The sequence below is a fragment of the Lycium ferocissimum genome, chromosome 2 (genome assembly GCF_029784015.1).
Source record: "Lycium ferocissimum isolate CSIRO_LF1 chromosome 2, AGI_CSIRO_Lferr_CH_V1, whole genome shotgun sequence".
Lineage (NCBI taxonomy): Eukaryota > Viridiplantae > Streptophyta > Magnoliopsida > Solanales > Solanaceae > Lycium > Lycium ferocissimum.
In genome coordinates this window covers 58658218-58681119 of record NC_081343.1, presented here as the reverse complement: position 1 = coordinate 58681119, position 22902 = coordinate 58658218, and the positions used below count along the sequence as shown (strand labels likewise).

Genomic DNA, 22902 nt, shown 5'->3' with positions numbered 1-22902 from the left:
CATAGCTTATTTCTTGTAGAATAAAAAAAACATTACATCATGGGAAGGGGAGGGGTTAATATGCCACTGATGGATTTGAACCCCTCCACCTCAACTGCAAAACACAAGGAACTTGCAAAATGAACTAACTTTACAACTCCCCATAGCTTGTATTAGTTATTAAGTTTGCAGTTAAATACATATACATATTTAATTGATGTCCTAATAACAAAAATGGGTCTCAGGAAAAGTTACTGAGTATACAAAATCATGCTTAGTATTGTAGCTCCGCCACTAGATGATGTTCAAGGCCAGCCAAAGGGTCAAGCGGCCAAAGCCACCGCTTTAGGCCCCAAGTATTAAAAGGCCTTTAAAATTTTATTTCCTCTATTATTTTTATAGATATTTTATTATATGATTATTACTAAAATCAGCTTTAGGCTGATTTATACTTAGGGACTCTTATTCTTTTATACACATTGTACCAAGTCACATTTTTTCACTTCAAAATAAACTTGAGTTGTTTAAAATGTATGAAACTATTTTGACATGTTCATAGATATAATTTTTAATTTTAAATAAGCATATGCTTATCAAATTGATTCTTTCTACAGAAAAACCTTGTACGTAGAATTTGAAGTTTGAAAAAAAAAAATTGGGGAATACTTTAAATTTCTCTATTTCAAGTTTCCTCCCACAAATTTTATTTTTATTTCAACTGAAATTTATGTTTAAACACCGCTTCAACTTTCAAATACTTTTTATGAACTGCAACTTCAAATATTCGTTTTTAGAACTTCAACCACATAATGTCCAAGTGTCCTCCTTAGTGGCAGAAATTTGAGATGATTAGACAATTAGAATTTCAAATAGCATTGTTTTAACCTTGAATATTTTTTAAAATATTGTTAAATCTGGATGAGTAGAGTTAGCAAATACCTCCATTCATGGAAGCTTAAGTAGTCAATGATGATCAATGTGATGTGCAAGTTGGCAAAATAGCTTGATGTTACAAAAATAATAAATTTGTTAGGTACAGTTTAGGCCTCTTATTAATATCTAGCTTTGGGCCATATAACTAGTTGCGCCGCCCCTGATGATATTGTGAGTTCTAAGTTAAAAGAATGGGTTCTAAAACCTAGCTATATACAAGGAGAGATGCAACTTTTAGTTACTACGTTCATATGAACCCAGTGCTTTTAACACATAATTTAAATTATGTGTAAAAATTCATTAAAATTATAACGTATATATATCAATTCATAATCTTAAAAATACCCTCATTCAATGAGAAAAACCATAAATATTGAACCTATAAAACTTAAATACGGAAAACGCCTGGGACTGGAAAATTTGAATTATCTTACCTGTGTGGTGAGTTGTACTTGAAGTTTTGAAGTTCCCCCAATTACAACTTACAAGCCAGTTCAATCTTGAAAGTCATTAGTTTACATACCTACTTGCTTTAAATATTGAATTTTTGATACCGAATACGTGCCAAGGAAAGAGGGAATCGTGAGTTATTGAAACGTTAAACAAGAGAGTTCAATCCATTTTAGCTATAGGCCTATAGCTAAGAAGAAAAATAAACCACAATTTTCTTTCCCAAGTTATGCGCATTATAACTTCTTAAGTGAAAAATATTATTGACTTAAAAAGATATGTCTCAGTTTTTCTTATCGAAACAAAGTCGGAATTATACAAAGATCAGTTCTCCTAAATTTTGTGAGAAAACAAAATGTATAGTACTCAATTGTTTTAGAAAATAACAACAGTAAGAACAAAAGATTACCAAAATAAGGTGAAACAAAAAGGGGAAAGTGGAGTGAAAGGACAAAACAGAAACCGCAGAGAAACTGAAAAAGCTTCACAAAACAAAGAATAAAATATTCTGATCCTACACCGCATAATGCAGATAAAGCATCCATAAAAGTCGCGCCCATTGGAATCCGCAACTTAAATAGCGCAAAAAAAAAAGTTAGCCATTAGTACAAAAAAAAAAAAAGAACGAGAAATAGTATTCGCGCGAATTTCGTGCGTGAAAGGAGAACTGCAAAAACAGTTTTGGCCTTTCGCACCTGCGTGAACATATAAAAAAAAGGAGAGTCACGCATGACTTTTGTGCGTTAATGTTGGGGCCTCTTTTTTTTTTTTTTTTTAATTTAAATTACGTTTTTTTTTTTAAAGATTATAACGTATATTTTAAAATTTCAAAATATCAATATTTTATATAAAACTTAATATCCCTCATTCAATAATGAAAAACCATAAATATTGAAGTCCACCTAAACGTTTGGATCGTCGTTTTAGGGGTTCTAAAGTGCCAGAAGCAAGTTTTGAAACTTGTAATATTTATAGGGTTTTGATTTAAGTGTTTTATTATATTTGAATGTACAAATTTAAATATTTGATTTAATAATAATTCATCTAATACGAGAGCCTATACTAATTAAAAAATAATTCATTCCATTTAATTACAATACTAATTGCTTTAAATATTAATAAGTAGTACACCTAAACCTTAAACGTGTGAAAGCGGAAAAAATATATTTTACACTTTCACGAGTTATGCGTGAAACGTTAAAATATAATTTTTTCACTTTTAGCCTGATTAGGTACACACAAAATAGCTGAAAGGGTAAAATATATTTTTCCAAATATTTTAAGGTTTAGGTGTAAGTTGTTCTTTCACGCAAGTTTTAGGGTTTAGTTGTAAGTTGTTACACTTTCACGTGAAAGTTGTTGTAATTTATTATTGTATTGCTTTGAATTAGTATTGTAATTAAATGGAATGAATTATTTTTTAATTAGTATAAACGTATTGGATGAATTATTATTAAATCAAATATTTAAATTTGTACATTCAAATATAATAAAACACTTAAATCAAAACCCTATAAATATTACAAGTTTCAAAATTGTTTTAGAAAATAACAACGTGTAGGAACAAAAGATTACCAAAAAAAGAATTAAGTTTTATATAAAATATTGATATTTTGGGGGAAAGTGGAGTGAAAGGACAAAAAAAAAAAAAAAAAAAAAAAACAGAAACCAACAGAGAAACTGACTACTAAAAGTTTCACAAAACAAAGAATAAAATATTCTGATCCTACACTTTTTTTTTTTATAATGCAGATAAAGCATCCATAAAAGTCGCGCCCCATTGGCCAAAACAGTACTAGGCGTACTCCATTTTTATGGGCAGAATAAATTGCCCTACCCTGCAAAGAACAAGGTGTAGTAGAATACACCTTTTAATTTAAAAAAAACATGTAATTAGGCAAATTAATTACTATTAATAATACGGAATTTGGAACCTAAGTAAAATGACTCACAAATAGCCTCAGTTAACCTTTTGGTCTAAAAATTATCTCAACATTTTGGTCTAAAAATTATCTCAACATTTGTTTTTGGATCAAATATAATCCCGAAACTAACCGACCAACTAGCTCAAATCAGATTTCATCTATTGTTGTTCCAATTTTAATTTATTGGACGATGCCCATTTCTTCTCTCTCATTTTATAATACACTAATGAAGACTGAAGTCGACATGCCAGTTGCTCAAGAAAGAAGACTAGCTTGCATGATTATTTGCTTAATTTTTTCTGAATTGTTGGATTTAATTTTCAATCTTAGTGGCAACTGGCAACTAGTGTTTGCAATCATTTTTCTAGGGAAATGAAGATAGTCATATGCTAACAGTAAACCATGGTGATCCACTGGGTGAAGATCAAGTAGTCAGAACTAAGACGTACTATATAACAAAAACCTGAATAGATAATGTTTGAATCAGTTAAGCAGTTAACAATTTGAGGCGTGTCCAAAAAAATTAATATTTAAGAAAATTCACTCATGCAACTATTAATAAGAGTTTATCGACAATTCCACAAACAAAAGACAGCTTCAATGTGCAAGAAACTTATAGATTAGAAACGTACAATAGTAGCATTTTTTAGAACACGCCCAAAAGGTTCAGGATTGTTAGTTTTAGGGGTACATTTGAACCCAAAACAAACGTTGAGAGCTTTTAAATCAAAACATTAACTGAGTGTATTTGTGAGCCATTTTCAATACGTTAGGAGTATTTTTGGCCTTTTTCCGTTAACATGTAAATTTTAATAGTTTTATATCTCTTTCTTCAGATTTTTCACAATTCACCTTAATTTGCTTCCTCGATAATTCTAAAATAACAATATAATAGGTAGTTCTTTGTAACTGGAAAAATAGTCGATCGTCGGATCTTTTCATCGCGCCCTTTGAGGTGCAGTCCCTTTTTGAATCCTGTTAATGTGAGATGCTTTGTATATTAGATTGCCTTTTTTGCCTCATAGAGAAAGAAGTATCTCATCTAGCTCTTTCTTTTATAATTATTTTAATTTAATATTTGATATTCTAGCATTTGCATACTTTAAATCACTTGACTGTTCCTTTTTAAGAAGTCTCCAAAAGTCCAGACAGATTTAATTAAAATGAAAAATTATGTATTTTTATTCGAAAAACATTGTTTCTTCGAATTTTGAAAATTTTCTCACACACACAGTATGAGTCCTCTTTACTCCCCCACTTCCTGATGAAGGCATGATGAATCACATACACAAAAGGACCACTTTACCCTTTACCTTTCTCGTTCTTCAATAACATTCCATTCCACAATCACACTCCATTTTTTCCTCTACTTAACAAAAATCTACATTTCAATTCTCAAATTTCACTTAAAAATGTCGAGACCGGCAGCAACAACAACATCGCCGGCGATGACGTCATCAACTATAAAACCAGTAGATTACAAACATAGCCCTGTACATTACGCCGTCGTTTTAGGCGATCACTCTACTCTAACCAAACTCGTCTCTTCTCTTCCTAAACTCGCTAATCCAACTCAGATACACACCGAGTCCGACTCACTTTCACAGGAAAAATTCGCTGATCAAATCTCAACCGTCCTTGACCGACGTGATAACCCTAACCGTGAAACTCCGTTACATCTAGCCGTCCGTTTGAATGACGTGTACGCTGCTCGTACACTCGCCGTTGCTGGTGCTGATATTTCGTTACAGAATGCTAATGGTTGGAATGCTTTACAGGAAGCAATTATGCGGCGATGTTCTGATGTTGTTTCGGTTTTAGTACAGCATCATCATTTAGGTGCTTGGTCTAAATGGCGTCGTCGTTTACCTCGTCTTGTTGCTGTTCTTCGTAGAATGCGTGATTTCTACATGGAAATTAGTTTCCATTTTGAGAGTTCTATTGTTCCGTTTGTTGGAAAAATTGCACCTTCTGATACCTATAAGATCTGGAAACGTGACGGTAATTTAAGAGCTGATACATCATTAGCTGGTTATGATGGATTGAAAGTTCAACGAGCTAATCAGAGTTTTCTCTTTCTCGGTGACGGTGACTTCAATTTCGATATTCCAGCTGGTTCATTGCTTGTTTTGAATCACGATGAACGTAAAATGTATGATGCTTTTGAGAATGCTGGTTCTCGTTTAAGCGATTCTGATATATCGAGTTTCTGTAATCAAACAAGTGTTTATCGACCTGGAATGGACGTAACTAAATCAACACTAGTTAGTCGTACAAATTGGAGAGGTCAAGACAAAACGGAAAATGTTAATGAATGGAAAGCTAGGGTTTATGATGTGAATAACGTTGTTTTCAGTTTCCGATCACGGAAAATCACCGGAGCTGAAAGTGAACAAGTTCTTCCATTAGATTTAGAACTAGAAGAAGATTCCGATGACGGTTTCCTCGTAGCAGAGAATCCACGGTTTAGCGTATGTGACAGACAAAGACGCCACAGCAGTTTCATTAGAGAAGAAAGAGAGTTCGTTACAGTTTCTCGGAAAAGTGTTGATATTATACCGGAGCCACGGCGGAGAACGGCGGCGGCGGCGATACCGGTTGCGCCGTTACCGAATACGAAGGAGAAAGAGTATGTGAAGAGTTTGAAACCGTCAGTTTGGTTAACGGAACAGTTTCCGTTAAAGACGGAGGAGTTGTTGCCGTTACTTGATATATTAGCTAACAAAGTTAAAGCCGTTAGACGAATGAGAGAGCTGTTAACTACCAAGTTTCCTCCAGGGACATTTCCAGTAAAGGTAAGGGGTAAAATTGGTATTTCAGTTTAAATTCTTTTTGGTCCCACGAGATTCTCATTAGTCATTTCTTCTGATGAAAGGTTGATATTTTGTTTTCTGTTGTTCGCTCTTTATTTCTTCTTTTCATGGCACAAGCTAAAGACGTTAGCTGTGGTCTGTTTTGCTGCAGCTCCTGTGACACTTTTCCTAGTGTTTAACGCAAAGAACCTTCCTGGGACCCACTTTAATTACAATTTACCTAGGTGTTATATATATTCTTACTTTAGTTTGTAATTCTTAAATTTAAGTTATTTAGTTTGTTATAAGATCAAGTGTTTGTAAGTTTTTCTAATTAGTCACACTTATTCTTTTTAAAATTCAGGGAGTCATTTGGCAGGTATCTTTGAAGTAAATTTTATCACTTAATATGTGTAAATTTTATCACTTAATATGATTAATTGTAATATTAATTTATAAGTAGCTTAGGACAAAAATAAGTAAGTTCATTTAAGTTATTTCACATTACTATGCTTCTCAATAGTAAGTGAAATTTTATATCTAGGAAGCTTTTAACTACATATGTAGATCAATTTGAACTTTGAAATTGAAGGTATCTTGGGTATGAAATATTCACTATCGTATACGTGCATCACCATCAATGTTTGAGACGTCCAAAATAGATAAAGCATGATATAAAAAAGGAAATTTTCTTTCACTAGCCAATAGAGTGCACCTTTTTTATTTTTATAAATAAATATTTTAATTACACGTACAGAGAGTATGAGCGCATCCACTATTCCATCAACTTGCTTCTGCCACAAGTTGTTGGGTAAAGCCGTTCCACGAGGGACCCCGCTTAAATCTATGCGGGACCAATCTGTTTTTTACCTTTGATTTGAATGCGTATATGTCTGTGATTCAACTTTTTGAATGATCTAACGGCAATTATTTTGTTTTGCGTGATGATAGTTGGCAATACCCGTGGTCCCCACAGTGAGGGTAGTAATCACATTCACAAAGTTTGTGGAGTTACAACCAATTGAACAGTTCTACACTCCATTTTCAAGTCCAAGGCACCTTCTTCATGGTGGTAGTGAGGATGATACTTCAGGCACCAATTACCATTCACTTCCATCATCGTCGTCTTCATCGTCATCATCGTGGCTGTCGAGAAGCAATAGCAGGTCGACGAGTAAGCAGCCACAGCAGAGCTGCAATGGTGGACAACAAGCAGATCCATTTGCAATACCTAGTGGTTATAGTTGGAGTAGTTTTGATGAGAAGAATAGGAAAATGAAGAAATCTAAGTCTACTAGGAGAACTAAGTGATTGTCTTACTAGTAGTAATTCTTTTTAACTTCGAATGTGATCAAACTGCTCTGTGTTTTTTTTTTTTCAATTACTTCCTAATTTCTAATATAGTTTGTAGATATTAAGGAGAATCTAACTTTGAATCTCCTAAACTCTTGTTCTTGGCTTCTCAATTCTCAAAGTAGTCGTTATTCGACTGGGTTTTCTCAATCCGAGCTTACTTAGAAGTACAGAAAAGATCATAATTCATTGAATGGAAATAATAAAAAATTTCATGAACTGCTTTGACTTTAGAATTAAGTACACCATTAGCTAAAGAGGAGAAAAAATGTGGAAGCTCAGTCTAAATGTCAATCAATCATGTTGCGTGATAAAAGCTGAGTTTCTTATAAGAGGACGTACTATGGTGTGGAAGTACTGCCTGCAAATATTTTGCAATGTGACACAAGGCCATGTTAGAAGGGCTATTGTGGGGTTGTAGATATTATACTTGTTGCTCAAAGCAAAGACATTCTTTTTTTGGTTTTTTTCCGACAAAGCAAAGACATTTTGACTTGTGTAATTTTTTCCCCCCAATAATTAGCAACTACCACATGAAGGGGCAAATTATGATTTAAGAAGTCAAAAATAGATGAAAACTAGATATAGTACTATAGATAGAGGTTGATTTTTTTAACCAATACCTCAGACTTGATGTATTCAATCATTTTTTACATCAATTTTATGTCAAACTATTTACAGAAAAGGTTTTACTATGGGTCTCTTTTCTCTGCATCTCAAACCAAGACAAGATGGTACTAGTAATTGTTTTTACTTGCTGTCATTGTTGGTTTAGCTTTATGGTGCATTATCATGATTCTATCATATCTTCTTTTGTATCTTTTTCTTTTACACATGGATAATTAAGTTACACAAAGAGTTAGTCCCAATAAATTCTCATGTTTGTAAAATTTTATCTGGAATAAGAAAAGTAGACTAAACATGGGATGGTTATCTGGAAGAGAGATTTATTAACATATATACTATAATGTTGGAGTCGATCAAATTACCTAAATGTGTGAGAATTGTTTACACTATCCGCGAATGGAACAAGTTATCACAAGCGTTACAAGCATTATTAAATATGATATAGTTAATTTGAATTGCAACAACTCCAGCTTTGAATGAAATTTGAAATGCAACGACTCTACCAATAGGGCAGTTGAACTACATTGAAGAGTAGACATGATATGGTTGGAAGAGCGTCTTTATTTGTAGTTCCACTCTATTTTCAGTTTTAAATACAAAGGATTTAATTTACTTCATCCAGAATCGTCGCAAAGTAAATAATCTTAGCCATTCTTGTGACAAAAACATAACGCACACTACATAGGGGGCCCTTCCAGTATAATATAGGTTGTCCATGGTTAAAACTTAGGGCCAAAATAAGCAGTCACAAAAGGTGTTAATTATATGTTGAGGAATTGGGGGGAAAGGGCTTATATCAGGCCTCCTCTCTCCCCAAAAAAAAAACATAATTCTGAGTACCAAGGTCAACCCATCCAATTTTCGTGTGTTTAAAATGGGACAATTTGCAGGATTGGCCTTCGCTGGGGGCGGTCTTTAATTTTTGGCCCTCAAAATGGTGGTCTTTAAACTTTTTGCAAGGCGGCCGAATTTGCGCTGAAATTTGCCCTTCTGAAATTCTGCAAATTCGGCCTTAAGGTACTTAAAGGCATAATTTGCACATGGACAGAATTCTGCCCATGCAAAATCTGCCTTAAGGCAGAAATGGCCTTGTGAAATTCTGTCTTGTGAGTTTTTTTTTTTTTTTTTTACTGAGTTGGGGGTTTGAACCCACAATCTCGGGGTATTAGGCGAAGGGCAAAAATTAAAGACCACCCCAAATGAAGGACAATCCGCGCAAAAAAAAGTTTAAAATGAATGATGTCAGAGAATCCATTATTCACACACACCCTTTAATGACGAGTCCGGAACAAAAATGACCCAAAAAAAAACCTTTTGAACCAAAATACCCCAACAAAAAAAAAAAAAAAAAAAAAAACGGTGACATAAGTACCTTTTACTGCGCTAAACCAAATTCTCTCTAGGAGTCCACCATTTTCCCAAAACAGCCTCTTATTACATTTTCACACTTTTTTACGTAGTTTAGCCATATATTAATCATGCTTTGAGACTCTGGAACTTCAATATTTTATATAAAACCTTACTTATATTTGTATGATTAATAAGGTAGGTTCAATACTTCAAGGATACGCAAAAGTTTGGATTGTCGTTTTAATAGTTGAAAAGTGCTCGAAGTCCTTTTTTGTTTGAAGACTTGTAGTCATTAGCTTTATGTTATTTATCTTTTAGGGTTTCGTGTTATTTTTAAATTAATGCTTAACTTTATTGCGAATGTGTCACGTTTTTATTTTATTAACAATTTAGGATGTGAAACTATAAACAATAATAAATACTAAGATAATATTTATAAATACAAATAGATACGCAAAAAATATATAATATTTACGATAAACTGTACAACACTAATGTATATACACTATCGTGGATGGGCCCCACATGTGGTATGCCTGAGACTATCCTTAGGCTTAAGGCTCATACCATCCCCATCGCCCTCGCCATCGTCTCCATCGCCCTTTTTCCTCTTAATAACCAGGCGCTCTAAGTCACGACCATCTCCTCTTCCCCTGGCCCGTGCGCCCTTGACTAGAATGTGCTTCTTCTTGGGATCTGATCCCGCTAGCACGGGCAGAACCTCATGCTGACCTGGGTCTGGAAACTCGACCTCTTCCTCGTCGGGAGTCGCCACCACAGGTGCCGAAGGATGAACCTAAAAAGTATATAATAATTAGTACTATTTCTTATTTATATTGAATACATTAACGTTTGTTGAATAATCAAACCTGTGTATCAACGGGCGCCTGAGTAGGCTGCTGAGATGGGTCTGTAGGTAGTGAATATGAGGTAGTATCTTGGACGAGATTTTGTTCGAAGTCCAAATAGCGGTTATAAAAATTATGTCTAAGTTTAAATATTTACCTATCTTGAATAAAATTGATTTTAAGTAAAAATCTTACCTGCACCTCGGTAGTCTCATGAGAAGACATCTCTGCCTCGGCAGGCTGATGAGAAGGCTCCTGAATGGGTCGCTCCTGTGGACCCACTGGCGTCGAATCCTAAAATATGAAAAAAACTAAATAATAAGTAACATACATATTTAAAATAAGTACTTTAAATAATCAAATATGTATTTTAAATATTGACCTTATGTTGAATAAAACTAATTTTAATAAAAAGCTTACCTGTGGCTCGACAGTCACATGGGAAGACACCGTTGGCTCGTCAGGCCCATGAGAAAACGCCTGAGTGGGTGGCTCTGCTGGACCCGCTGGCGCCGAATCCTGAAATATAAAATATTACTAAATAATGAGTAACATATATATTTAAAATAAGTAATTTAAATGACCAAATAAGTATTAAATACTAACCGGATCAAAAACTCATCGAAGTCAAGAATCCTAGCTCCTTCTAAATTCCTCACAAGCCACTCATCAGCTAATGAAGCAAGTAACGCTGCCCAATCGACGTTATTACGCTCCTCCATGTATGCATTCTGGCTCGGCTGTGATGAAAACCCAGGTATCTCAGCAAGTAGGAGCGTCGGTGTAAACGTAGGTGAGTCCCCAGGTGAGCTGCCACCGACTTGGAACGGTTGCGGATGGACTAGAACGGGAACTTCCTCTGGAATGGGATCTGGCTCATCAACCAGATGGTGTGCTCCACCACCAGATGGTGTGCTCCACCACCAGGTCCTCTGGCGGCAGCACCGCGTCCTCTACGCGCACGGCGCCCTCTGGCAGCACAGCCTCCTCCTCTGGGAGTACCCGGTCCTCCTCCTAGCGATGGCTGATACTCGGCCTCTGGAACAGGCTCCTGCATGCGCCTAATCTCTCCTGCCTGCCAGATACCATGCGTAATCGTTGTACGACCACCAGCTGCATTTGTGTTCAACAGTAAAAAAAAAAAAAAAAGTTATTTGTGCAATTAAATAAATCTAAATACGATAAACTGACCATTGCCTTGTACTACCCCGTGAGTGCTGAGTATCCTACATCCCTAGCGGGACGCAAAGCTGGATTGCCGATCAATCGGCGTGTGATCTGATGATACCAGCGCATGTAATCCTCAATGGGAGTCAAATGGTCGACCACCGCTAAAGTGTCCAACCTGTTCTCCCAACGGTGGAGCTGGACAGCCATGAAAGCCAGAAAATCATCATCAACGGCAGCCCGATCGTCCCGCTGGTAGTGTCGGAGCTCATGACGGACGTTAGGGGGTATACAATTTGTATTCTTTGTATGCCCAAACTGTCATAAGACACGCTTGGGCATATGGTCCTCTACGATGTCCAGGTGTATCAATGGACACCGCGACCTCCAAACCCCCTGACCTGCCCGGCAAAAGGTCGGCAAACCATCTAATATAGCAGCGTACGGCGTCCATATAAATACAAATCAGTGATCACCAAGTAGAAAAGACGTTTAATTAAATTAATAATGTAAAGTTAAATAGTTTTACCGCATCGTCCGTCATGTGATCAAGTTGGTCCCGGAATGGAAGAATCTTTGTGGTGCTTATCCACATCCCGGTCAAAACCCGCTATCCACCTCCTCGCATAAGGCATTTCAATCTCGAGGTGATGCCTAGGTACGGGCTGAAAAGGTAGCATCCTCTCCCACGCCCATAACTGTAAGCGATATTAGAAAATACGATTTTTTAGTCGTCATTTCAAGAGGTTTGTTTACATTAAAGGAACGAACACTTAAATTATTACCTGGAGAAGATCAAAAAATCAACACACATCGCTGATAGCACCAATAGACGCTCGACATAGGCATCTGTAAAGATATGCCAAAACAGCACCGCCTCAGCTATAGACTCCTAAGCGGTCCAGATGCTCCAAGAAAACCAAATATCGTAAACTAACAAAGGCACCCGGTGAGTTCGGGAACAAGATGCCCCCGAATATAATAAGCAGGTATAAACGGGCATGACGATCAACAACGTCTTGCTGGGTGCCATCCTCGATAGAGCGTAGCCTCAACAAGTGCGCAGTGCACTAATCTGAACCCGACTCTATCCCGACATCTGGCCTTCGGCATCAAGCACGAAGTGGGTGAGCCTAGTCAACTCCGTCACCCATGTACTACCAGGAAGAGGCTCGTCCCGAGGTTATAATGGCTCTCTATCTACCCGCAATCCAAAGAGGACCTCCACAACCTGAAGTGTAATCATGGCCTCACCAGTGCGAAGATGGAAGGTATGTGTCTCCGGCCTCCACCACTCAATCATGGCCGTAATGAGCGCCCAATCATGTTGTACCCGACCAACGGACACGCAACGATAGATGCCGCCCCGAAACAATATCTCTAAGACGCGAGGGTGTGGGGGGCGCTTGCGTAAAAGAGTCCACGCTCTCTGCAGCCTACGGGGACAGAGCCTAGTCGATATCCCTATAGTAGCAGCCCATAATAACTCTGACCTATGATTTCCTTGCAAAGACAATACTGATCTATCAGCGGGCCCCGGGTGAACAGCGGGCCTTGGGTGATCATCGGGCCCAGGGGGAACATTCGGATCCATGAAAGAGTCCGGTCTGTATAAACTAAATTAGTCATTATTCTTGAAATGAAAGATAAATTATATTAACTAATTAATAATTTGTAGGGAATATGTGAATTATGTTGTATTATATCTTGTGAATAATTAACATGGGATGAACAATTTCACAAATAAATAAACTAACTATGGCATAATTAACATAATAGGAGATTACTATGTTTTGGGGGTATGTAGTTTCTATGTACGTGCGTTGCACGAATATTTCTTGTCGATTTTTATAATATTATTTATATTCTATTGATAAGCAACTTGGAAAAAAAATATCTACTTATTATCTTGAATACAATACTTATTTTGAATGTATAAATCTTTATTAGATAGTCTTTTCAAAAATTATTTTCACTCTCCAACCAAATATTGGAAGAAAATAATTATTTTCAACATAACTTTCGTCATATTAAATGTGTTGTAAATTTAATATGTGATAGTAAGGACACATATGTGATGGCAAAGACTTTTAAGTTAATTAGTTTGGCAATCGAAATTCAGCAGTAATATTTGTTTAGAATTCTATTTTGGATATGTGATATATTTTTAGTTGACCAAATAGCCAACACAACTATGATAAAATTAGACTAAAAGAGTATATTCGTAGATCACATATTTTCCTTCAAACTTTACATTTTTATCGTTAACTTATGTATTTATGAAAAGAAGAACTTTAACTATTCTTTTTTAGATAATCTTTTTTTATTTAACATATATATTCATGATTTTAAAATAATATAAATTTAATAATTCATAATCATTTACAACTTGTTTGGATGGTTGTTAGCTATTGTATTATATTGTGTTGTTAGTTTAAATACAATGTTTGCTTTGATTGTTACTTTAATTTTATTGCACCGTGTCGTTAAATCCATCGTTATGTAACGACGAAAGGTCCTATTTTATGTAACGACAGATTTGGTCCTATACAATACAACACAATACGATACATAATGAAACAATACATAACAATCATCCAAACAAAGTGTTAACAAAATAATAATTCATTAACAATCAACTTCTTTCAATTCATAACCAATATTTAACAACTAATTAATTCATAATCAATATTTAACAAATAATCAATTAACAAAATAATAATTCATTAACAATTAACAATTCATAAATAATTAACAATTCATAAACAATTAACAAATTAACAACTCATAAACATATAACAACTTAACAATTCATAAACATTTAACAAATTAACAATTCATACACATTTAACAATTAATGAATTTGACCAAAAAAAAGAAGAAGGGAACAATGGCAAAAGCCACTGCCCATCCGATCAAACCCAAAAAAAAAAAAAAAAAAAAATTTGACTTTTTTTTTGGAAATTAACGATGATTAAATGTTAAACATGCGTACAATATAATGTATATAACAAATTAATAACAAAAGTTCATAGTTGAAAACATTAATCGAAGATTTTTTGTAGAGTTGTGTTAATCGAGTTGTACGCCGCTTTTTCCCACAATTCGAGCTAGAATGCCCTTTGGCTTCGAATATCTAATTAATCTAAACTTTCCCGACGAAAATTAATAGAAAACGACCTTTTTTTTTTTTATGTGGGGACCACCTTAAATCGCCTCCAATGGCATTTTTGAAATCTTTTAACGCCACTGGAGGGACCAGTGGTGGAGCCGATCGGGTTTTATGGTGGAGCCCTATAGCGCATTATTTTACTGCACTATAGGAGAGAGACAATTTGGTTTAGCACAGTATTTTACTGTGCTAAAGCACTTAACGGCTCCGTCACGGTTAAGTGCTTTAGCGCAGTAAAATACTGCTCTAAAGATACTTATAATACTGCTCTAAAGATACTTATGTCACTTGTTTTTTGTTGGGGTATTTTGATTCAAAAGGTTTTTTGGGATCATTTTGGTTCCGGACTCTTAAATGACTGCCTTGCTTGAGAAATAGTTTAGCCTTGAAGCTTATTATAATGAAATTGAGTTATGTAAAGCTTTATCACTAAGAATGTAGAAGGTGGTTATTCAGTATCCATCGCAAGTCTCATTACTTTTCCTAATTTATTAACCTAAGCCGCACCCTTTTATGGTGGGCTCGGCCTTCAAAACACATGTAAGATAAGTTTTTGCCTCATACAACTCGAGTGGGAAGAGAAAGCATGAATATATCGCAATACATTGGTAGTATATAGTTAACATTCTTTTAATAATTAATTCAAGCTACTTCATCAAAAATAATTAATTAAAGCTATACAAATCACTTATTTATTAGTTTTTTCGTGTTGTCTCGACACTAATGAGGTACAATAAGAACAACCCCTCGTTCAACCTTTCGTGTGAATTAGAATATGGATTTCTTAATTTTTTGAATTTGTTTTTGTATATTTGGAACTGTAAAATTGTTTTGAAAAATCACAATAAGAAAGTTTCATTCTTCATGAAGTGATAGTGCCGTTACTTCACGCCACACTTAAAAAGGTAGGATTAGAATAGATCAAGTGATATACATGGACAGTGCAACTTTTTGTATTATATTATGTGTATTGGTCTATTATAAAAGATGGTTTTTCATTATAGAGAATCAGAACTTATAAAATATCATTGCAATTTTTTGCTCTTTTCTCTTTTCCTCTTCTTAATTGCTGAGAAAGCTTTTAGTACGAGAGTCATCTAACACTACATGGTACAAGAAATTTCTTGTATAAGTGTAAATGGAATTTTGTAAAATGCAGTATATGCTAGAAGTCATAAGTTAATCATTGGTGAATTCTAGATTCAACTCTCTTTTTCAATTGGACTTTGATAATTATTATCAATTTCTTGTCATAAATCACAGAATAGTAATGAAGGAAAAAAAGTAGTTTATAGTTTTCCTAATCCTCGTAAAGTTGATATTTCATATACTATCTTTGCGTAGCTAGAGTAAAATTCGTATATCGCGATTTTGTGCTCATTACAGTATATCCTTTACATTGAATAGAAGTATACTTTTCATGATAAGTTATACAACCTCTAACCTCGTCATAGGAGTCACCTTGACTCGTCTTTTCCTTATCAATTTTCCACTGTAATGTTAACGTGGGTACTACTCTAAATGTGATAAACTGATCATCGTGAGTTTACATACGTCCAAGGAATTTAGTAACATATTCCATCTCATTAATGTTAATTTAGAAGTCCATTGATATATCTATATTATAGGATTGTATAATAATACACAGTCAACACTTCAAATTGATAGAAATGAAATATGCATATACGGATGTACAAAAAACGTTCATACACTACTGTTGTTTTCCCTGATCCAAGAAGATGTATCCACCTATGCCTAGCCCCTATATACACATGACTCTCAACCATTAGTAGTGGAGCCAAGAATTTATATGAAAAGATTCAAAAAATACCCATGTGTCTGTGATTTAAAACAATTTTTGCACCCCTTTTTTTATTAGAATTTCCTTCATGTTATGGGGGATTCATTAGTTTTTATATAACTAAAAGAATTATCTTTCCCTGTGCTATAAGCACAGCATAACTTTTCAACAAAGGAAATTCAATTGAACCCACCTTTCTTCCACTTAGCTCCGTTCCTGATCAGCATGCACCATTTTATGCATGCGGGAGAATGTAGCTAAGAGTGTACATTCAAACACACACGCTATCTAAATCACTTACTGCCAATATGATTTCTGTTTTAACACAATCACATCAATCCAAAACTTTGCTGCTCCCTTGAGACGTGGGAATCACTGAAGCAAGCATGAGTGGCAGTGGGGTTGGGCAGAGGACAACAATTTTGTAGCAAGTGCTTGTCATATGAGGAAAAGCCAAAGCCCCAGTCTTACTTTTGGTTAACTAAATCCTTCCACTAATTTCTACTTTTATACACAACCATTCACAAGGTAGGCAGGTGATAATAGAGAACCTTTAGTCCCTTTCTAAAAGTGTAAACTAATAATGCAATGCCCAAAAATGTTTACTTCAAGAGAAAGTAATCTTATGAGTTGCCAACTCTTTCTATAAAAGGAACACACAAGTTTAAGAGAGCCTATTTCATTAGTTCCACTAGTTCAGAAATTCTACAAATTACAAGCTCTAATAAGGTAAAATCCTCAAAACCCCTTCTCTGTTTTCTCCTTGTTCTTTGCAGAAACACCTTATCTTGTTCACAATTCAATTTGGCTTGGAGTTTCTTGACTGTTGGTTAATCAATTGAAAAACTTTTGTTGATTGAAGAAAGGATTTATGGCTAGTGATGGACCGAGTTGGGCGGATCAATGGGGTGCAGGAGGGATAGGTGCCATGGATGAAGATGACAGCTATTATAAGAGCAGAAAAGGAAATGGAAACAAGAAGAAGGCTAGTTCATCATCATCAGCAGGAATTGGCAAAGTCAAAGCAGTGGCAGTGGCTGGTGCACAGAAGGTGAAAAATGGCCCTTCCATGTTCATCAAATGGGTTAGGAGCAAATCCCAAAAGAAAAACTCCCCCATTTCATGAAATAGAAAAAGATAAAAGATGGCCTTCTAAAAAGGATTTCAGATCAAACATGCCTATTTTAGGGGCCTCAAGACTTGATCAATTCTTGTTTCATTCCTAAGGAGTACACAGTCTGTATTTAATTTCTTACCGTACTTTTGGCATACTCTGCACCTTCTCTTTAGCTTCTGCCACGGGCTGTTCGTGTATAAGATATGTACACATTCGGGTTACTTATAAGGTAATTGCAGATTAAGTCTCTCTAATAAGGGTTAAACGGTATCCTAATAAGAATTGTAAGTAACAATTATTACAAGTTAAGCGATACATGCAGTATAAATGAATAACTTAATCCTAGAGTAATATGCAATATTCGACACAGAGAAGCAGCAGCTTAGGAGTATACACGCGCGCTTGCGCGCGAAGGACAAATATTTAAGTATAATCAAGTCTAATTTATCAAGGTATTAATTGCTGGCAAACACCACGCTTAAACTATAGGCTTTTCTTCCAAATCAACATTAAGTACTAAAAATTAGTGAAGTTTCAACTGGGGCGATGACTGGTAGGGGTTCATAAACATTAAAGGAAAAAGTAATTAGTTATATAACAAGATTAACTTAGATGAAAGAGACTATAGCATAAGATATCAAGAGTTATCATTTGTACATTATAAGGGAATTTTGAAGAGGACCATAAATTTTGATGTATAAGTTAAACGAAAACAAACGACTACAATTAGCAATCCACGATGAGATCAAAGAAATGGCAGATTTACAATTGAGATATTAATTTCCAAGCTCAACGAACCCAAATGTGTTTTCGCCACTGTATGTCATGTAGAGAAATCCATCTTCATCCTTATTTTCCTCATAAATTGCAGACATCAGGGCAGCTACAATGAAAGAAGACGTCATTATAAAACAATCTTAAGAAGTAAAAAAGACCTACACAATCTCTCTGCTTACCTGTGGGAGGCAAAGTGTTCTTAACGAAGACAAAGATGGCTTTCTCAGCACCGAGTTTGATCCTCTTCCGCACCACATAAACAAACTGGCCAACAGTCAAATCAGCTGGGACGAGGTATCTGCATCACAAGTTAAGACGACTGAGCATTACTAGAGCAGCTACCACAATTCAACTTTATCCACCTGTGGGTAAGATCCATAAGCGACAACAACAGTACTGGATGCTGCCAATGTTCTACTACTAATGAACACTTGACATGTCACTTGAACATCAGCTGACTGCGCTTAGTTACACGGATGTTTCATCCGAATGATCATAGGTCCATTCTCGCCAATTCACTACATTAAACTGAGCTTAATAGCCATTTCTCCACACAATCTAATTCTCCATGGAAAGAAAGAGAGCACGTGTATTCAAGAACCTCGAGTAAGGACAACACGTTAGTTGAAATTTGAATTTATCAACACAGCATAGCATTCCCCACCAACCTTCCTGGCCAATTCTCCTGTTGGTAAGAAAAACGCTCTCCCCCCCCCACCCCCCCCCCCCCCACACACACACACACCCCAATCTGATTAAATGGTATGAACGCTGAATATTAACACAACTTGAGAAGCTTGCAGCATTCATAAAGTATAAGCACCCCCAACTTCCCATGATAATATTCTTATCTCAAACTATAAGGTACAAACATGAAACACCAAAAACATTCATATTACTAGCTATGCTAAAACCAAAGATTTGATCTAGAAATTGGGTAAGTAGACACTCTTGTACCCAGACATCATATGAAAGGGAAAAAAGAATCCATGAGTGCAACTTACCTGTAGCACATACCAAAACACAATCAATATAGTAGGATTATGTAGATTTAATTACCTCAGGGTAGACTCATACAAGCACTTGAGTCTGAAAATTAATTTTCAAAAAGATCTAGGTAAAAAAGGAAAGTAGCAACTTACTTCTTCTTATCAATGTCAGGGACATCACTTCTCTCTGCCTTCTCAACAATCACCTGAAACAGGACACGTGATTGTCAGAGAGAGAAGCTACGAAGAGTATTAGGTGTGACTTAATGCCAAGAATTTCTTCAGATAACAATGATCATACCGGAATTCGATCAGGATACTTCTCTCGGATGCGAGAAGATTCTGACTGCCTCCTCTCTATAAACAAAACAAAATTTTGCAATCATCAGAATTTACACCTCAATACTAGCTTTCTTGTTTGATTTTTCCAAGAGAATGGGATATGGTCTGCACAATAAGAAAAGATGATACACTATCTCTCCTCCGAGAGCTAACCTCAAGTCATAAACTTGTTAGTAATTCAATAGAGTACATAAATTTTTTGACCAAAAAATAACAAAACCCGTATGTTTTTTCTTATTTAAGTATCAACATATTGCGCGCCTGGATAAAAAACTAAAAGCCAATCATACAAACTCTAACATGAGAATAGCATACTGTTGTTTTAAGAGAGCAATCTCAAGACAAAATTTGGAGACTCAATGCCACGAAAGAACACTCGGAATGTATTTTTTCGACTCAAAATTCTCAAAGCAGATATGACCATATTCAGGTAGACTAAAAACAGAACAGAGACCAATATAACAGGATCACAGCTTCAATAAGATTGTTCCGATAAGGTCATTAAACTGTAAAATACACCCATACGCATGCAAACGATTCAAGTCTCATTGTTGCCACACCATATACTGAATTTAATCAGTTAACAAACCTAAAAAATCACCATAAGAATTTAATAGCATCCAACAACTTGGATTCAAGAGGGTAAATGCTTAACAATCAGCAGAAACCCAAACCATTTACCCGAACTTGTCAATAATAAGTTTTTCAACATGATCGAAACAACAAATACATGAACTATGAGTCTATGATCATCTGAGAAACTTCAAGAAAAAACATAAGAAACAAGGATACATACACACAATCAAACAACTTGTAGTACAACAATAAAAAATCTGAATTAGAAAAAAATAAAGTTTACCCAAGGGGTGTTCAAGCTTGAAGGAACTTTTGGCCATGGCAAGATTCAATCTTTGATCTCTACCTGCAAATTTCAGACAGCTAAACAACATCAAACTCCAAAGAAAATCCTTTCATACTCAAACAAAAAAACTACACACAATTTATATTTTAATGGAGTGATCGCGCACCAAAAAAAGCCAATCACACAAAAGGGTATCTTTAAAACTTACCAAAAAGAGAAGAAAATGGAGGGATTGTGATCAATTTGGTGTTTTTTTACAAAAAAGGTTGCAGCTTTTTAAGTAACAAGAAACGATGATTGTGAACAATATCTCACTATTTTAAGGGAAAGATAGAAAGGTATTTTTCTTGGAAGAGGAAACTGCTTAGGTTTTTGTACTACACGGAATCAAAGTTTAGATTCCACAAGGAAACTCCATTTACAAGTACTTGTTTCTGTTTGGTGAGAATTTGTCGGAGCAACTGTACGACGTAGTAATAATGTCTTTAAACATCAAAACGACATCGTTGGGTCTCTCTGGCTTTTGAGTAAGGGTATGGTTTGCTCATTTAAATGGGAGTACCAAACCTATTTCATTTACAATTCCCACACACAAAGTCAAAGTAAAGAATATGTAAATTGTATGTATTTACTTAAATAAATTCCTTCACAAATTATATAAAAGAGAAGTTTAATTTTTAAAGGCAATATATGGTGGCGACAATAGTATATTCTTTCTAATTGACTTATTCCAAAATCATTAATTAGATTATAGGTCTTAAATTAATTTGATCCATAAGTATGTACTACTCAAATAGAAACTTGGTGAGTCATATATCCATTCAGGTCTTAAATAGATGTTCGAATCAATTTATTCAAATTGATAATTGATATAAGTCCAAATCAGCTCGTAAATGAATTTTACCAAAATTAGAGAAAAAAAAAGACAGAACAAATAATTTTGAATCTATTATATAATTTTTACTTGTAAAATTATTTCCCAAAAAGCAAAGTATAGATAAAATTTAAAATAGGTAAATGAAAAAAAAAAGTTAGACAGATTGAGTTATAGTTTATTATTAATAGTTATATCCAAATATAAAATGAAGAGTCCAACTAATGATTACACCCTATATAAAAAAAAATGGAGGTCCCAAGTAAAGTCTTGGAACAACTTCTCTAAAATAATGCCATTAGTACTAATATACAATAACAAATTAAAAAATATAGAAAGGGAAAATTTTAGTTGCTCAATTAATTTAGCTATCTAAACTTAGAACCTTATTGGTGGAAATTCGATTTCTTACCGTGTAATTTCTTTTCCATTTCCCTTCTCTTACGTATACTAAAGAAGAATTTAAGAAAACATTGAAGATCATAACATGCCAGTTTGAATGTTTTTGCCTAAATTTTAGGATTTGTGATTTAAACGAGAATTTTATACCATATGATGGAAAAGGACTTGTAATTACAAAACATAATAACACTTATCAAAAATAACAATTTAGCGAAATAAGAGGTATCCTTCGATTTTAGACTCACATATTAATCTCTCCCTACCACCACATCGTAACTTTTATCTCCCAAGCACTTCAATTGCCGACCTATCCTCCATCCCCTACTTCGGTTATCGTCATAACTCTGGTTGCCGCCGTAATGGTCCAAATCTACACAACACCGACTTTATTCTCGTAATTCCGCCAGCAAAATCATCATTTTCTTTTCCTCTTTCCCATTCAACAACATCAGAGCAAATTGCTCACAATTTTTTGCCTTCAGCAACACCTGAAAGTACCTCATCGGATGATGGCAACGTTGCAAATAACATATATTAGTGGCGACAATTCCTTTGCTAGAGAACATATCTATCCAGATCTAGAATGAAACTTCTTCTTCTTCTTCTTCTGATGAATAATGAACGTGGTTTTTAATTATATTATTATGGTGGAATAGATAGTGGTTACTTAAAAGGTAAAATGAATATATATCTGGTGTATATTGTATCCTATGTATCACATTTTACATACAGTGGTATACACATCATGTACAATGACACAAAAGTGTGTATACGTGTGTCAATGAATATCACTGCACGCCATGCATTTGCTAAGTGTACACATTCACATACGCACGTCATTCGAAGATATACAATGATATACAAGTGTAGATCGAGAAAAGACGTTGTGGAAGCATGGGAGAGAATCCGCCAAAAAAAAAGAGGTGAAAGCTATGGAAGAGAAGCTCCGACGATTTTTCATCGGAGCAGTGGTGGGCTGGTGGCAACCAGCGACTGAGATGTGGACAATAGCTTTTATGGTTTGTGCGAAAGAGAAGACAAAATCACTAATTTTATATGGTACTTGTTGGAGGTTGTACATGTTTTATAAAATTATTATTGCTATTTGTAATCAGTAAATGAAATAATATTTTAGTTATGGT

General features: G+C 35.0%; 2 protein-coding genes across 2 annotated transcripts; one reads left to right on the top strand and one right to left on the bottom strand.

Annotated features, from left to right (window-relative positions):
• The first annotated feature begins 4699 nt into the window (after positions 1-4699).
• On the top strand, positions 4700-7524 carry LOC132046343 (uncharacterized). The gene is made up of 2 exons (XM_059436943.1): positions 4700-6082; positions 7031-7524. The coding sequence occupies exons 1-2, from the start codon at positions 4700-4702 to the stop codon at positions 7388-7390; spliced, it is 1743 nt and encodes a 580-aa protein (XP_059292926.1). The 3' UTR covers positions 7391-7524.
• A 10598-nt stretch (positions 7525-18122) lies between these two features.
• LOC132046344 (autophagy-related protein 8C-like) lies at positions 18123-21025 on the bottom strand. Its single transcript, XM_059436944.1, has 6 exons — positions 20693-21025; positions 20482-20544; positions 19582-19637; positions 19434-19486; positions 18471-18589; positions 18123-18397 (listed from the first exon to the last, which is right to left on the bottom strand). Exons 2-6 carry the CDS (start codon positions 20516-20518, stop codon positions 18291-18293), a joined length of 372 nt encoding a protein of 123 aa, XP_059292927.1. The 5' UTR covers positions 20519-20544; positions 20693-21025; the 3' UTR covers positions 18123-18290.
• Positions 21026-22902: the final 1877 nt, after the last annotated feature.

Bases quoted from the DNA above. Each gene is read 5' to 3' on its own strand.
- LOC132046344 (XM_059436944.1), bottom strand. From the start codon at position 20,518: ATGGCCAAAAGTTCCTTCAAGCTTGAACACCCCTTGG. The intron at 19,487-19,581 runs GTATGATCATTG...GTCCTGTTTCAG, and splicing joins AGTATCCTGATCGAATTCCG to GTGATTGTTGAGAAGGCAGA. The intron at 18,590-19,433 runs GTAAGTTGCTAC...CTTGTGATGCAG, and splicing joins CCTGACATTGATAAGAAGAA to ATACCTCGTCCCAGCTGATT.
- LOC132046343 (XM_059436943.1), top strand. From the start codon at position 4,700: ATGTCGAGACCGGCAGCAACAACAACATCGCCGGCGATGACGTCATCA. The intron at 6,083-7,030 runs GTAAGGGGTAAA...GCGTGATGATAG, and splicing joins CAGGGACATTTCCAGTAAAG to TTGGCAATACCCGTGGTCCC.